The 17,568-nt window shown below is 36.7% G+C and overlaps 1 protein-coding gene across 1 annotated transcript in view; it reads left to right on the top strand.

Annotated features, from left to right (window-relative positions):
* Positions 1-12,468, top strand: part of cacna1hb (calcium channel, voltage-dependent, T type, alpha 1H subunit b) — a 75,236-nt gene extending 62,768 nt beyond the window's left edge. Inside the window, exons 24-33 of the mRNA XM_065254297.2 lie at positions 2,822-2,973; positions 3,318-3,427; positions 3,517-3,650; positions 5,001-5,071; positions 5,171-5,249; positions 7,968-8,089; positions 8,277-8,573; positions 8,888-9,044; positions 9,146-9,306; positions 10,649-12,468. Coding sequence (XP_065110369.1) covers positions 2,822-2,973; positions 3,318-3,427; positions 3,517-3,650; positions 5,001-5,071; positions 5,171-5,249; positions 7,968-8,089; positions 8,277-8,573; positions 8,888-9,044; positions 9,146-9,306; positions 10,649-11,656 — 2,291 coding nt within the window. The 3' untranslated portion in view covers positions 11,657-12,468. The remainder of the gene's footprint in view (positions 1-2,821; positions 2,974-3,317; positions 3,428-3,516; positions 3,651-5,000; positions 5,072-5,170; positions 5,250-7,967; positions 8,090-8,276; positions 8,574-8,887; positions 9,045-9,145; positions 9,307-10,648) is intronic.
* The last annotated feature ends 5,100 nt before the right edge of the window (positions 12,469-17,568 follow it).

Raw genomic sequence — 17,568 nt, 5'->3', positions numbered from 1 at the left:
AACTGGGTCAGTGTGCTTGTGACAGGGACAATAAAGCAGCCTATACAGTATAGGAAAAACCGACTACTGTAATCTGGCATACTTTACATACAGTATACTGTACAGCTTTGCCGCTGCATCCCTGAATTCCTCTTTTAAAATGGATGAGGTCCGACATTTTGACAATAAAGTGCAATCTACAGTACAATAACTTCCTTTAAGAAGAAACGCTGTTTGTGCTCAAAAAATGAAAGGGCTAGATTTAGTAAAAACTTGCGTCAGCGCAAACCATCCTTTGACGTTAAAAAACTACTGTCAGGATTTACTAAAGACAGAGACATAGTTATTTTGTGCATTGACCTTATTGCATTTGTAGTAGTTTCCCTTTCTGACGCAAAGTTTATCTGAGGACGTATTTAAATGATTCACGCAATGCAATTTACTATGGTTTGAGCTCATCAGTTTACTGGTATTTGGACTTAAAATGTCTTGCATTTTGTTGGTCATTATGGAAATGAGACGTTGATATGAGCCCATATTTTTCTTTAAAGGTCCACTGTGTAGATTTTTTGCAGCATCTAGTGGTGAGATTGTGAATTGCAACCATCGGCTCAGTCCACAACTCACCCCTCCCTTTCGAAACGCATTAAGCTATGGAGGACGCCACAGGACAAACATGTTGCCTTCTGAGACAACATATTGATGAAACGCACTCTTTATAGAACAGTTTGTCTGTTTAGGGCTACTGTAGAAACGGTGCGGTGCGAAATGGCGAATTTATTGTAAGAAGAACCGCAGTGTATGTAGTTAAAAACGGCTCATTCTAAACAATACAATTCATTATGTAGGGTCTTTTTACACCACTGATAAATTAATATAGTTATGTATATTATATTGCATTTCTGTCAAGAGATCCTTCTAAAAGTTACACAATGTACTTTAAACGTCACACACAAAAATTTCCACTCCCATCGGGGCTTTTTGGGATTGCACTCTCAAGTTTATTTTAATATTTTGCACGTTCAGCTCCTTGGTAAACTGCATTGTGGCTAATAAGTAAATAAAAGGCTTATTTAGAGTAAGAACTACAGTATAGTAGCGTGCTAAGTTCACATTTTAAATGTGAGAGCCCTTTAAATTGTAATGGATTTTGACTGGCTGTTAATGTTTTTTGTCCATCAGTTGGAAAAGCGCTCTTAAAGTACTCACAGCAAAATTTGTGGTCTGCTATTCTCCAAAATTTGGAATGATTTTTTAAACGTTATGTCTTTTTTGAAAAGTTAGTTAGTTAGTCATTTTCACAAACGTTTCAGAAAAATTTCTTCTAAAAATATAAACATACAAGTATATCAAATGAAAGAACCAGGTGTGCCTCATAAGTCTTGAAAAGGGAAGCCTCTGGCTCTTTGATCGCCCCCTGGTGGCTGGCTGCAGTACAAGTCATAAACCCCGCCCTCTCCATTCAAACGAATGGGACTCTGCACTAAATAAAAAAAATATTTACACTCCCAATAAAAGTTTCCGAAAGATGGTTTTGGTCCTTTCAAATAGTTGTTATCATGCTGATATATATATCAAGTGTTCATTTTTGTGATACATGTCATTTAAGCAAGTAATTTGATGCTATAGAAACGGGGCATGTCGTTAAGATTGGCGTGGTTGAATTGGTCGCGCGAGCGTTTGGGCGGAAGTTTGATACCGCGACTCCGCCTCTGGCACCACAGACGATTCCTTCTGCACATGCCTTGGCTCCAAACCAACGTTTTTACGTAACATGGCGGCGACCATGGACGGACATTTTTGGCTTCAATTCATTACAATGGAGGGAGGCGACGTCGCGTCGTCCATCTTTTTTTACGGTCTATGGAAAGAACAGACCCTCTGCTTTCAAAAAACTATAAACAAACAAACAACCAAAACGGGAAAGATCTAGATTCAGGACGATTTTCAAAACTTACACCGAGTTTAAAATTAGTAAAAAAATTAGCTTTATTAATTTTTAATAACATGGATAAATACTTGCGGTATTACAGATTAACATAAAACCTTTTTAGGAACACGCTTTTTTATGCAAATGTTTTCTCTTAATTGACAAGATAATTTGTCAATAACTCGTCAATGGCGCTAAAGGAGTTAAGCGATTACATCATGGGGCATACACACCAAGCGCAATGATATTGCGCAGCACCTGAAAATAGTCCCCTGCTATTGAAATTAACCAAGGGGACTTTTTTCAGGCAGTGAGTAATATCACTACGCATGCTGCAGCCATGTTACATCAGCGAAGTCCTTGATTTTTACGCCAGAATGAGAGTATAGTTCCTAGCCATATCTGCCTAGAAAATCACAACTTTTAATTTTCCGTCAGTCTTAGTACACGATGTAACTATAGAAGAGTCAAGTTTTAAATAGGAAAAGTCTTTAAACTCTAACTCTTTGGTTATTTACCGCAATGCTAATGGTCTAATCAGATTCAATGAATTATGCTAAGCTATGCTAAAACTGACGCCAGACCTGGAGATCAGTTGAATGGTTTCAAAAAACTTAAAAAGCAAATGTTTAATTCTAGGGGAGCTGAAAAATGAGCATTTTTTCAAAGAAGTGGAGTGTCTCTTTAAGACACAAGGTTTTGTGCTAAAGTATCATGCAGAACATGCAACTATCTTAGTAAATTGACCCCAAGATTTTGGAACAAATGATCAGAGGTTTGGTGCGAAGAGTGTGTTTTTGTGTGTACCTAAATGACCTGAATTCATGAGGCCTAATAAGGTTTTATTGTTTTCTTTTGTGTGTGTGTGTGTGTGTGTGTGTGCGTGCATGTGTGTGTTTGTGTGTGTTTCAGAGGCTCTACAGAGACCATACTACGCAGACTATTCCCCCACCCGCCTCTATATTCACACACTCTGCACAAGCCATTATCTGGACCTCTTCATCACCATCATCATCGGCATTAATGTCCTCACAATGTCAATGGAGCACTACAGACAGCCCAAGGTCTGCAGGATTACACACACACACGCACACATTACACAAGATTTTACACCACATTAGTTAAATTTCCAAAAATGCTCGGTGTTTGCAATCTGTATTACTACAGTATCATAATCTGACATTAATTTATTTGGATATTTAAAGTGGTCTACATATAAAGCCGAAAGGGGAGGGATTAAAAGTTAGAGCACTTGGTGGTGTCATCTGAAAAGCCAAGTTGATTTATTATAATGAAAGATTACCACTTTGTAATGTGCACAAATGCATTTTCACAACAAGTAAATTTTTATAAGGTATAATATATATCTATATATATCCATGTATCCATATTTCCATGTGTGTCTTAGTATCTGGATGAGGGTCTGAAGTACTGTAACTATTTCTTCACGCTGGTCTTTGTGATCGAGGCTGCTCTCAAACTGGTTGCCTTCGGGTTCAGGAGGTTCTTTAAGGAGAGGTGAGGCTCCACCTTGTGGACATTGATGCACATTGATTTCCTTCTACAGAACCTCGTCTGTATCAAATCTCTCGTTCTGTCTCTCTCAGGTGGAATCAGTTGGATCTCGCCATTGTTCTTCTGTCCATCATGGGAATTACTCTTGAAGAAATTGACCTGAATGCTTCTCTGCCCATCAACCCCACCATCATACGCATCATGAGGGTGCTACGTATTGCCAGAGGTATTGCCATGAGACATGTTCCCAAAGAAACACATACGTTGGTGTTCAAGTGAAAAAATTGGATTTCAAATTATTTTAATAAATCAGTCAAACTTTTTGACATAAGATTTTATAAATATTAAACAAACAATCAAATAAATGCATTTTTTTTAAATAAAATTATATATATAAACATATATACACATATATATACATATACACACATATATACACATATACACACATATACACACATATATACACATATACACACATATACACACATATACACACATATACACACACATATACATACATACATACATATATACATACATACATATATACATACATATATATATACATACATATATACATACATACATACATATATATATACACATATATATATATATTTTTTTTTTTTGCATGGAAAAACTATTGCAGGCTTAAAGCCTACAATGATAAAGCATCAGTGTGACAGTCATGGGAAATGTTTATGTAAAAAAAAATCCACATGAAGATCTCAGCCTTGCAGTTGCCCAAAAGTGATGTGTTGGTGAAGTGAAGGTCCCAGTTTATATTACTTATGATACAAAAAATATACATTTCAAATGTAGTGTCGGAAGCTCACAACATGTCATAAACTTGGTGTGAAATGTGAGATGTTGGGGCATCAATCTTACCTATAATGAAATTCAGAAAGGTGTCAGGTGTTTCAGCGGTTTTGTCAGGACAAAATGTGACACGTTAAGTTCTTTTATATATTGCTAAACTACACTGTGGGTTATGAGTTTGTGACAGGTAGTGTCAGAGAGATTTCAAACTTTTGCTTTATCTAGAGACAATACATATCTTTATTTATCTTAGCATTTTAAGTCCTGGTTTCACAGACAAGGCTTAGCTAAATCCAGGACTAGGCCGTAGTTAAGATGTTTAAAGGAAAACACCACCATTTTTTTCAATATTTTACTATGTTCTTACCTCAACTTAGATTAACTTAATACATCACTATCTTTTCAACGTGTGCACTTAATCTTTGTACAGCACTTCGTGAATGTGTTAGCATTTAGCCTAGCCCCATTCATTCCTTAGGATCCAAACAGGGATGAATTTAGAAGCCACCAAACACTTCCATGTTTTCCCTATTTAAAGACTGTTACACAAGTAAGTATGGTGGCACAAAATAAAACGTGGCGATTTTTTAAGCGGATAAAAAATTAGGCTAAATTTATGCAAGTAAAGGTTAATCTATATGGGTGTCTGAGAAATAACTGCCTGTGGATGGTTTTATAGAGCGGAACAAGATCTTTGCATTTGTGGCAAATGTCAATTATGTCTGAAGGATTCTGATGGTAATTTGATTTTCAGTGTTGAAGCTGTTGAAGATGGCCACAGGAATGAGATCTCTTCTGGATACTGTGGTTCAAGCCCTACCACAGGTCAGTAAGTTCACTTCTTCACTCTTTTATGTCTACATGGGTGTTGCTGAATGATTTTATCTTGGATAATACTGTGATGATATTCTTTTGATCCTTCAGGTGGGTAATCTGGGTCTTCTCTTCATGCTGCTCTTCTTCATCTATGCGGCTCTAGGAGTCGAGCTATTCGGAAAACTCGGTCAGTAACATGTTTGTTTCTTGTTATGGTATGTTTTTAATGAAAACTAGACCTGTATATTTCATATATATTCTGTGTCTGTGTTTGTCGACATACGGTTGGCTGGTATGTCTTTGAAGGTCACTGTAAAAAGTAAAAGTTGGATCAACTTAAAAAAATACTTCAATTGGTAACTTTAAGTAAAAAAGTTTCATGTGAAAAAAATGACTTCAATTGGTTCAAATCAATAAATAAACCAGAGGGAAAAGTGGTGGGCGGCGACATCTTTTTCAAGATTCATACATGAGAATGAGATAAGTATGACAAAATTTTCATTTTTGGGTGAACAGCGGGCGAGAAGCAAATCATTTTGTATCCCATATTTAAAATTCATAACATTCTTTTTTTTTTTTGAGTATACATAGACCGGTGGTCTGTCCACGGTGCTTCGCTGTGACTTTGTTGTGGGACTTTAAAGGAGTAATCCATTTTCTTAAAAGAAAAATCCAGATAATTTACTCACCACCATGTCATCCAAAATGTTGATGTCTTTCTTTGTTCAGTCGAGAAGAAATTATGTTTTTGAGGAAAACATTGCAGGATTTTTCTCATTTTAATGGACTTTAATAGAGCCCAACATTTAATACTTAACACTTAACAGTTTTTTTCAACGGAGTTTCAAAGGACTATAAACGATCCCAACGAGGCATAAGGGTCTTATCTAGCAAAACGATTGTCATTTTTGACAAGAAAAATAAAAAATATGCTCTTTTAAACAGAGGTGGAAAGAGTAATAAAATATTGTACTCAAGTAAAAGTAAAGTTACTTTAATATTATTTTACTTAAGTAAAAGTAAAGTTACTGGTCTAAAAATCTACTCAAGTAAAAGTAAAAAGTAAGTCATTTTAAATTTACTCAGAGTAAAAGTTACTTTTTTTACAGCGGGGAGAGGTGGAGGATTCTAGTATAGTTCAAAAATGACAAGGGAATATAAATCTCAAACTAGTTGTTTTTAATTGTAGGAACATCTTTACAATTAAAGTGCAATAACAAAAAGTTAATAAAATAAAAAGCTTTTTTAAACTAAGAAACTTTTATGGAATTGTTTAATGATTTTTACATGTGAGTTATGCACTTTTGAAGGTGGTCAGCAGCTAGTAAATACAATCACTATAGTAAGGTTGTAGTTGATGTATTGCTGGTTCATATATTATTTTATTAAACTATATATCTAGTTTAAATGAGCATATAATGAGATGAGTGCCATGGCTATACTTTTGACACGTTTATTGGCTTCTAGCTTCCCTGACATGGGTACCTGATGTCAGACCTTTATTCTTCTTCCACTCTCTCTCTCTGTCTCTCTCTCTCTCTGTCTCTCTCTCTCTCTCTCTCTCTCTCTCTCTCTCTCTCTCTCTCTCTCTCTCTCATGTCTAATGACCTGCGCATTCTCGAGGACGTTCTAAAGTTGTGTTTGACTTGACGCGAAGCTGTTAGACCTCGGAAGATAATGCGCATGGTATTAAATACGCGTTGTGCAAATGAGCGGTAAAAACGGCCATTTCGTACTCAAGAGCATGAATCCTACCTTTCATAGTCATGAAACAATCGCTTCGCGTCAGTGGAAAGTGGTCGCTTAAATATGACCAGGGGTTCCTTTCATAAGATTTGAACTGAGGCGGGTCTGCATTAGAGCCCGCCTGTCTCGTCCGTCTCCATGGTTCTTTTTGCGCGTTCCCCCGCCCATCAATCATCCGTTGCTCGTCTTTATCACCTTGCTTTTTTAAATATTTTTTACTCAGTAATGCATATGATTTAAAATGTAGCGAAGTACAATACTTTAAACAAAACATACTTAAGTAAAAGTACAAATTTTAAAAACTACTCAAAAAAGTAAAAGTACACAAAAAAACTACTCAATTACAGTAACGTGAGTAAATGTAATTCGTTACTTTCCACCTCTGCTTTTAAACCACAAATTTTCGCCTAGATCCGGTCGTGATGCGTCAGCGTGACCCCACGCAATACGTCATGACGTCAAGAGGTCACAGAGGACGAACGCGAAACTCCGCCCCAGTGTTTACAAGTGTGTTGAAAGAGGACCGTTCCTACGTTGTTGTATGTCAACTGATACTAATTAATGTCTTTGTGTCAGTTTATTGTTTACAATGGTCCGGAAATGTGCGTTTTATATATGTAACACGTGACCTCCCTACGTCACTACGCATTTACGTTAGGTCACGCTGGACCAGACCTAGACGAAAAGTTGTGCTTTAAAGAGCATATTTTTTTATTTTTCTTGTCAAAAAATGAGACAAATCCTGCAATGTTTTCCTCAAAAAACATAATTTCTTCTTGACTGAACAAAGAAAGACATCAACATTTTGGATGACGTGGTGAGTAAATTATCTGGATTTTTCTTCCTTTACGAAAATTGAATATTCCTTTAAGCTTAGTTTTTTTTTTGTTATACTATTTATTTACATTCTATAATTAATTTCAATTGATTTTCATCAACGTACGAACCCCCTGCAATTCCTCTGCGAACCACCAGGCATTTACAAACCCCAGTTTGGGAAACTCTGCCCTAGAGGGAACGCAATGCTTTGCTTGTCGCCTGGTGTGCGACAGGCGATATTGCTTTAATTTTGACAGCTGTAATTAAAAAAAGGAATGAACAAGTATTTCATGGGCACTTAAAACATTTGAGGTGTCAAAATAAAGTTTATTTATCCCAGAATGCACTGACGAGAACCCATGTGAGGGACTGAGCCGACACGCTACGTTTCTAAACTTCGGCATGGCTTTCCTCACTTTGTTCCGCATTTCCACCGGCGACAACTGGAATGGAATCATGAAGGTAATTCATAAACCCTGACAATAATCCTCATCCTTTCTCAGTCCTTACTCAAGAGAGGTTTATTTATGGATGAGGCTTTTAACTGTCATGAAGAGTGTGTGTTATCCAAATAAATTCAAGAAATGCCTGTAACCCAAACTGATTTGCGACCAAACTCACAAATTTTTTTGTGTGTGTGTGTGTCTAGGATACCCTGCGGGAATGTAAAAACGCTGACAAATGTCTGAGTTATCTGCCACTTTTGTCACCTCTTTATTTCGTGACGTTTGTGCTGATGGCTCAGTTTGTGCTGGTAAATGTCGTGGTCGCCGTACTCATGAAACATTTAGAAGAGAGCAACAAAGATGCCCGTGAAGAGGCGGAGATGGAGGCGGAATTGAAGGAGGAGCTACGGGGCAGCCGACGACAAAGCGTCGCCTCTGTGGGTGGGGCCATTGGGTTGGAGGGTGCAGCTTTTAAAATGGAGACTCTTTCATCAGAGCAGGTTATCTGACTTTATTCTGTCCTTATAATTCTTACATGTATAAGGTCATGAGTTGACACGGTGCTCTTGTAAATAATGAATCAGGAAAAAACTCAAATATTTGTAATTTGCACAGCTACAACGAATAAAGATATTTTTTTGTGATCCTGTCTGTCAAAACCGAGTCTCATAATCTATTTCTAAGATTAGAAGCATCAACATTTGATTTCACCCATTGATTTTTAATCTTTGACATGGCTTAAAGTGTCTTCAAGTGTGTTTTAAGCACTAGCTTTTGAACTCCTGTCATTAATAAGGATTTTTTGTGTTTTCAGTGCAAAGATCCCAGTTATGGTAACTTCCTGACAGTAGAAAGGCCATCCATATCCAGGATGCTATCTTTGCCCAATGACAGTTACATGCTGTATCCAGTTAAAGCTGAATACGGGTCTATCCAGCAGAGATTTTCCAAACAAGATTCAGCCTTACCAGGTGATGGGGAAAGAATCACTCACACGAAACTCATCCGGCCTTTATTGAGTTACACAAATCTAGCCAGAGAATTCGACTAAAGCCATTTATATTTTTCTCAGGCTCTTCTCCGTCACTTGGCACGCAGCCCTGTGAAGATGCTACGCTGATGGAGGTGCCAGGAACTATGTCTCAGACAAACTTGGCCTCGGTTCCAGCGCCTCACCTTCTGACTCAAAGAACAAGAAGATCCACCAATGCTGTCAGAATCCTGCGCAGACAGGTATCACATAAACAAATCTATATTATATAATAAATTACAATCGCAGCATAGTGGTTAGAGAGTCAGGCTTATAACTCAAGAGTTTTTGGTTCGAGTCTCATGAACAACAAGGTTGGGATTTTTATTAATAATTTGGCAGAAATGTTAAATTGAGAAAAACTGAAAAGGACTATTGAAATGGTCTCTTAATTTTTTATGCTGCTGTATCTATACATATAATCACATAAATAAATAAATAAATATATGTGTGTAATTATTTTGTAAATATAAATACATACACATTCATGAATGCTTTTAAGAAACTTTTACATGTTTAAATATTTATTTACATTTTCATATATTTTTATAATATATAAAAAAAACATAATTTTTCTTACATTTATAGATCAATGTGTGTATTTATATAAAAACAATAATTTTACATAATACACACACACACACATATAATGCAAAAAATGTTATTTTGAATGCGATTACTCACAAATAATTTTGGACAGCCCTTATTAAATATTAATGTATTTGTTTATTTTGAATGTGATTACTCATGATTAATGATTAATGATTAACTCATGATTTTAATTTATATATAACAATAAAAATATCAATATATTATATATATATATATAATGTGCACTGTGTGTAATTATTTTGTATATATAAATACACACACATTCATGAATGCTTGTAAGAAACATTTACATGTTTATATATGTTTATTTACATTCTGATATTTTGTTATATATAAATTAAAAAATATAAATTATTAAATGTATACATGTATGTGTGTATCTATATAAACATAATAATTATACACAATACACACACAAATATAGTATGCAAAAAAAATATTTTGAATGCAATTACTCACGATTAATCTTTTAACAGCCCTTTTTTAAATTTATTTATTTGTTTGTTTATTTAATTATTCATTATGTTTATTTATTTATATATTAACGTGTTAAAATTTTTACGCATTTAAAGGGATAGTTTCCCCAAAAATAAATCACCTTCATGTTCTTTTAAACCTGTATGAGTTTCCTTATTTTGTCAAAGAAATATTTTGATAAATGATGGAAAGCACACAGTTAACTTCCATAGTATATGTTTTTCTTACTATGACATTGAATGAATACAATCAACTGTGCGATTACCATCATCAAATATTTGAATAAAGAGAGAACATATTAATTGTTCAAAGTTGGACCTTACTTTTTGATTTTGATGAGTTAGTCATGATGAGTCAGTTTCATTTCACACAGTCATGTGTTTCAGAAAGCTTTGTAATGTATTTAACATTCATGTACTTCTTTTAATGCTTATAATATCATCTGTTTCCCTGCAGCAAGCAATAAAGAGCGACTCAATCGATTCTGCAATCCCTGGTTCCAAAGACAGCCTACAAGTTCCAAGCAAGCCTTTTTCTAGCGAAAATCTTCAACTTAAAGTACCCAGCATTTCTCTCGCCGGTGGTTCCGCCCCCTGTTCTCCCCAGACTTCCCCCCCTCCACCTCTCCGCAATCGTCCGGCAAGCGTACGAACAAACAGACAGGTGTACAGTCAATGCAGCATCCCGCGCCGCCAGGCTACAAACCTGAACCGATCTACACAAGCACTTGAAGTAATGGATGCAAATGCACAAACAAACACAGAGGGTTTGGGTGACTCTGATGACATAAACTCTTTTCAAAAAGGAGCCCCTAAGCATCTTTCCCCGTACGCATCATCCCTTTTTTGTTCGGATGCCCAATCTCAGACCTCAGGGGTTACCCGTCTACAAGAACCCAGTAGTTATAGTCTAAGAAAATACAACAGCATGGAAAATAACGGCTTTTTGTCGGCCCAATTTGGCACTCCTCGTCGACACTCCATGCATGGGGAGGAGCTAACTCTTCAACAACAGCCAATAAAGGCACCACATCCTGGACCTATACCCAAGAAGGAGAAAATGAGCCCACCATGCATCTCTATTGACCCGCCCACAGAAGCGAAGTTTCAATCCCAAACGGTCAGCCAGGAATGCAGCTCAGTTTTAAGAAGGCGGACCCCGTCGTTTGACTCGGCGTTACCACGCGAGTCATTAGATCTTACGGAGGCCCTCCCACAGGACGAACCTCCTTTGTCGAGTCATTTGCCCCTCCCACAATTCTCTTTCGATCAATCGGACGTAAGTTCTTTGAGCAGTCTGTCGGAACTGCTTTCAGATAGTGACCAATCAACGCACTCCCTTCCTCCTGAAGCCCGGTCGGGGTTTACGGGAACCACGGGAGACGCTCAGAGCCCACTCAGGAAGAAGGTCTTGGTCAGAATGGCCAGCACTAGGGATCCAGGAAATGATGATTCAGTTGCCTAGGCAACAGGAAGATACCGTACTTATGCGTCCGCCTCTTCGCAAAGCATTTTTAAGGTGGTGTCGGTCGCAGTATGCAATGTGTTTCTGATTGGAACTTGTCTTTTTTTGCCTGATCATATTGATTAGGGTTTTCAGACTTTTAGTAGTATTCATTACAGACATAGATATTGTGAAGTTTTGTGTGACATCAACCCTGTTTGAATCCTCAATCCAATCAAGATATACAATTAATGCACATAACAGTGCGATTTTAACCCTCATGTTCTGTTTGGGGTCTGGAAGAAGACCTTGTTTATAGTAATGGCTCTAAAAACTAAAAATAATACAAATCTGGCATTTTTCACCATCATGTTGCACCACCTTTTTATGCTGTTGTTATTTATTAAAGGCGACATATCATCAAAATCTGACTTTTTCCATGTTTAAGTGCCATTATTGGGTCCCCAGTGCTTCTATCGAACTAGAAAATGTGAAAAGATCAAACCAGTAACTTAGTTTTGGTAAACCATTCTGTGCAAGCATGAAAAAATAGGTCATTGAAATGTGGCTATCCTTGTGATGTCAGAAGGGGATCTTATTATAATAATACCCCCCCCCCCCTAATGTGCACTATCATACCACGGCACTGCCATTGAAAGAGATCGAGAAAGAGAGAGGTTGAAAATTGATGACAGCACAATTGAGTTTCAATTTCAACAAATCAGTGTTTGCATTTCACCATCTCATTTGCATTTAAAAAGACCCCCACACCTATAAAGTGGCAATTTTAACATGCTATAATAAACTATCTACATCAGGGATGGGCAACTTCGGTCCTGGAGGGCCAGTGTCCTGCAGAGTTTAGCTCCAACCATAATTAAACACACCTGAAGCAGCCAATTAAGGTCTTACGAGGCATACTAGAAACTTTTTGGCATGTGCGCTGAGGCAAGTTGGAGCTAAACTCTGCAGGACACCGGCCCTCCAGGACCGAAGTTGCCCATCCCTGATCTACATGGTATTTTCAGCTAAAAAATTTACATATGTGTTCTGAGGACACCAAAGATTTATTTTACATCTCAAAAAAGTCTTGTGAAATGTCCTCTTTAAGAAGACACGGAAGAATAGTTCATAGTGAATGCACCAATATATCTGTCTATAATCGGTATCAGCAAATTAAAGCAATTTTACTAATATTGCACATTGGATAATTTTTTCAAAAAAGTAGATGATCAAAATTTTAAATATGTATTTAGGAGTTAAAAGCAATTTATCGCTATTAGTAGATGTCATTCTAAGTGATCAAATATTGGTATGGACTATATGGACACAGAAATGTTGTATTGGAGCATCCCTAGTGATGTCATCGTGACCAGAGGTCTCATTTATAAAACTGTGCATAGGATCCTTACTAAAAGTCTATGTACGCACAAAAGCCAAAAATGGTATACGGCAAAAAATATTAAGACTTATAAAACAAAGCAATGTTCCCTTTATAAATCAAAGATCACTTGCAAGTGTGCGTAACATGAATCATCCTCAGATCCCACCCTGCAAGCCCATTCTCCCATTAAAGGGATAGTTCGGCCAAAAATGATATTAAACCCATGATTTACTCACGCCCAAGCTGTCCGAGTTGCATATGTCCATCGTTTTTCAGACAAACACATTTTCGGATATTTTAGAAAATGTTTTAGATCTTTCAGTTGATTAAATGTAATGTTACGGGGTCCACCCATAGTCCATGACCTTCAAGTCCAAAAAAAGTGCGTCCATCCTTCACAAATTAAATCCAAACGGCTCCAGGATGATAAACAAAGGTCTTCTGAGATTCTCCTCTAATCCGCGCAGTGTTGTTGTAGAAATATCCATATTTAAAACTTTATTAACGAAAATAAATACCTTCCGGTAGCGCCGCCATCTTAGACTCCTCTGTATTCAGGAGAGGGTATTAGCGTAGTGTACGCACTTTTCTTAGTGACGTATGCCAAATTCGGAGGGCGGGGGCACAGAGCAGCAGCAGAGTAACCTCCGTAGGGTGCGTAAGCTCTCATCCTGAATGCGGACGCGAGCAAGATGGCGGCGCTACCGGAAGGTATTTATTTTCGTTAATAAAGTTTTAAATATGGATATTTCTACAACAACACCGCACGGATTACCCTCAGAAGACCTTTGTTTATCATCCTGGAGCTGTTTGGATTTAATTTAACTTTTTTTGGACTTGAAGGTCGTGGACTATGGGTGGACCCCGTAACATTACATTTAATCAACTGAAAGATCTAAAACATTTTATAAAATCCGAAAATGTGTTTGTCTGAAAAACGCTGGACATATGCAACTCGGACAGCTTGGGGGTTAGTAAATCATGGGTTTAATATCATTTTTGGCCGAACTATCCCTTTAAGTTTTTTTTTTTTATAAATCACAACCTTTGCGCGGGAACTGGCGTACGCACGTTTCGAACCCCATTTTGTGCATACGCACGCTTAATTAATGAGACCCCTGGGGCCTCATTTATAAACGTTGCGTACGCACAAAAGAAGGCGTACGCCACTCTCTACGCAATACTTGTTATTTATAAAAAGCAAACTTGACGGGAAAATGTGCTGTCCGTCACGCAAGCTCTGACCCGGGCGTACAAAAACGGGTGAAATGAGAAATGGCGACACCGTCGGCAGATGGAAGAAACACGTGAAAGTGAAAATGACAACACTGCCTCTCATAAATAACATGCAGACTTCACAAAGCAAGTCTTACAATTAACAGCCTTACACGAACACCGTTTGATCGATCAGCAGTGAAAAAAATAAATAAATCGAAAATTACAACAGAAATTCAAATGAACACATATTTGCTAAAAGAAAAGTGAAATATGTTCTGCAATAATATTGGCATGTTGTGCAATTCATCCTCATAAAGAATATAGTTCACAGAACGAAATAATGTACAAAACTGATATTCTCAATGTGTCCGTCTGGCGGAGCAGATATAGATGCAATTACATAGACAGATAGATAGATAATTAAGGAGATATATAGATAGATAGATAGATAAATAAATAGATAGATGTATTAATTGTCCACTGGGGAAAGTTGTTATCATAGTAAAACATATCTTCATAATCTACGGAATTATGGTATTCATGCATATGCCTTTAGTGTGTTTTATTTTTGATAAAACAATGTATGGCGTATGTCTAAACCATTCAGAAAGCAACAAGAAATTACATTTGCGCTGAACAATGTCCCATTTCCACGTCGATTATTACCGACATCTGTAGCTTGTCAGATGCAATTAAATGGATGGAAATAAAATGCCCCATCACAATGCGTAATGCCCACACTGTGCCCTCCAAACAACATTTTTCTCCTCTTTTCCACCTCGCCAACGATAACTTCTACTTCACATTGAGTGAAGTTACGTTTTCTTGATTTCCTCTTTGTGTTTGCCATGATTTCGCATTCAATGCATATTAAATGTGGGCGTTTCACGGACTATTTACGGGCAACTATGGGTGTGTCATGAAGCCGCAAAAGCTTGGATTGTGATTTATTAAGAGAAAAATGCGTAGGATGTGTGTGCGCACGGTTTTATAAATCCGAATATTTCTGTGCGTACGCGCGTCCTATGTTTCATCCGTACGCCACTTCTGACGCAAATCCTACGCAAAGTTTTTTAAATGAGGCCCCTGGTCTGTCAATCTCTAAAAGCTATTTTTGGTCATTTGACATGAAAAGACTATAAGAAGAACTTAAAAAACAATTCTTGAAATGACAGGTAAGTAAATACTGAGATATTTTGTGTAGCGGGATGATCATAACTTTTTGAATCATATGAGAACTGATTTTAGACTAAATTTTACACTTGTTTAAAACATTCACATATGCATGTTTTCACATGGTGTACAAGCTAAAGCTGAGGTATTTTGAGTTGTTTCATTGTAAATTTTAATTCTGTTTATGGTTTATTTGACCCCAAACCAAAGAAATGTTACTATATTGGATATAATTCACATTTTAGAGGAATATATCAAACCAATTTGAAGTGATTATATTTACTTCATTTTTAAATGTCTATTACCCAACTTAGGCAATTTTAACAGAACATGTGGGTTATATACTGTATCGGGTGTGCTGTATTTTCCAGTTCCCTTATGTCATATAACTGATTCACAATAAAGTCATACCTGTAACACCCTGTTGTCTTACAAAGTATACAATATTTATAGATATCTTTTAGCAAAAAAAATATGCATGGGAATAATGCAGATTGTGTAGCTGAACGAATGAACGGATTATTATGTACATATGTGTGGCATGTGATATTTTTGTAAAAAGGTTCGAGTTTTCCTCCTGTTGGCCTTCAGGAGGGAATAAAGGTAAATGTTCCAGGTTTAATATAAGCTAAGCTCCATTGATAACTCTGGCGTACTGTCGATTAGCACAAATGATAACTTTGTGTTCGTTTTTTTTTTAATCGAGCAACAATCGTACAGTAATATACAGTACAGGGTACACCATACATAGTAATGCTCAATGGAAGTCTGTGGGGCAAGGCACTACTGAGAGATAAATGCATAAATGAACACAGTTTTGACAGTAAATGCTTAAAAATTGTACATGTAAACGTAAGAATTTTCAATATGTAAAGCCAACAGTAACTTTAACATGATTTGCTAAAAAAAGGTGCAAAAATCCACCTGGATGAATTATGTACACTCTTAAAAAAATGGTGCTAAAAGTTGTTCACTTTAATTGGTAACACTTAAACATTTAAGTGAAATTCTTTTTTGTATTGTAGTATGTCCGAATTCATTGTTTCCAAAAACAGTAGGCGAAAAGTCCCTGGATGACCTACTACGTTCGGCAGGATCCCGAAGTGTTCATGCGATGGATACTGTACTGTCCCATAATTCCCCGGGAGAGGAGTTGTCCAATGAAAAAGACTGAGGGGTTTTGTTTTATTCAAAAATGATGAATAATAATATTATGACGACATATTTTGCATGATGTATCAAAATGGCAGATGTTGTACGTCGAAATTCATTCATACTATCCAAATTCATACTATATAGGCCTAGTACCTACTAGGGATGTTAACTGATGACGTTTGACCAATGGTTGACCGTTTCAACGTTAACCGGTCAAAGTTGTCGGTTAAAAAAAGGGATCTGTAAATTAGGCTATTATAGACAGTGGACTAAACGTTACTACAGTTAGTCATCTCTTTCTTTCCAAGATCTTTTTGTGTGAAGTGAACAAATCCCTTACACTCAGTTTTTCATAACTGGTCTGTTTGTACTTTATAAACCAATAAAAAAACATTTGGCGCGCAAGGTCACTGCGTTTGGTTTCGCATGCTCACAAGGTTTGCGAAAAGTAAATGCTACAGGCTATTTTTTGATAAATTCCTTTATTCGAATAGTAAATAAAATACAGCAATAAAATAATTAAAATTAAAGTCTCTCCTGGTTGTGTTCGAAAATAATTAACATTTATGTCTTTTAGGCTAACAGTAAAGTGCAGAGTAAGTTTTGTTTCTGTAAATCCTCATCCATGATTTTTACCACTTTATTAAGTTTTGCTTTGTAGAAAGCATTTCTTTAAAGTGAATTTCGTTTTGTATAAATTGTATCTTAATTTTAACTAGATATGCAATTCCCAAGGAATTACCAGTGCATGAAAATGCAAAAAGCTGATTGACAGAAATGTAAAAGAAATTTAGTCTAGTAGTTTACCTGGCTGTTGACATGTTTTAGTGTGAAGCTAGCATGATTTAAAAAAGTTATCATGATGAAATATGATGCTAGCATGATTAGCATGATTCAGCATGACGTTAGCATGATGCTAGCATGATTAGCATGAAGCTAGCATGACTAGCATGAAGCTAGCATGATGCTAGCATGACTAGCATGAAGCTAACATGATGCTAGC

This window comes from Paramisgurnus dabryanus, chromosome 4 (assembly GCF_030506205.2).
Source record: "Paramisgurnus dabryanus chromosome 4, PD_genome_1.1, whole genome shotgun sequence".
NCBI classification, from domain to species: Eukaryota; Metazoa; Chordata; class Actinopteri; order Cypriniformes; family Cobitidae; genus Paramisgurnus; species Paramisgurnus dabryanus.
Note: the sequence above shows the minus strand (reverse complement) of the source record. Positions and strands in the feature narration are given on the sequence as shown.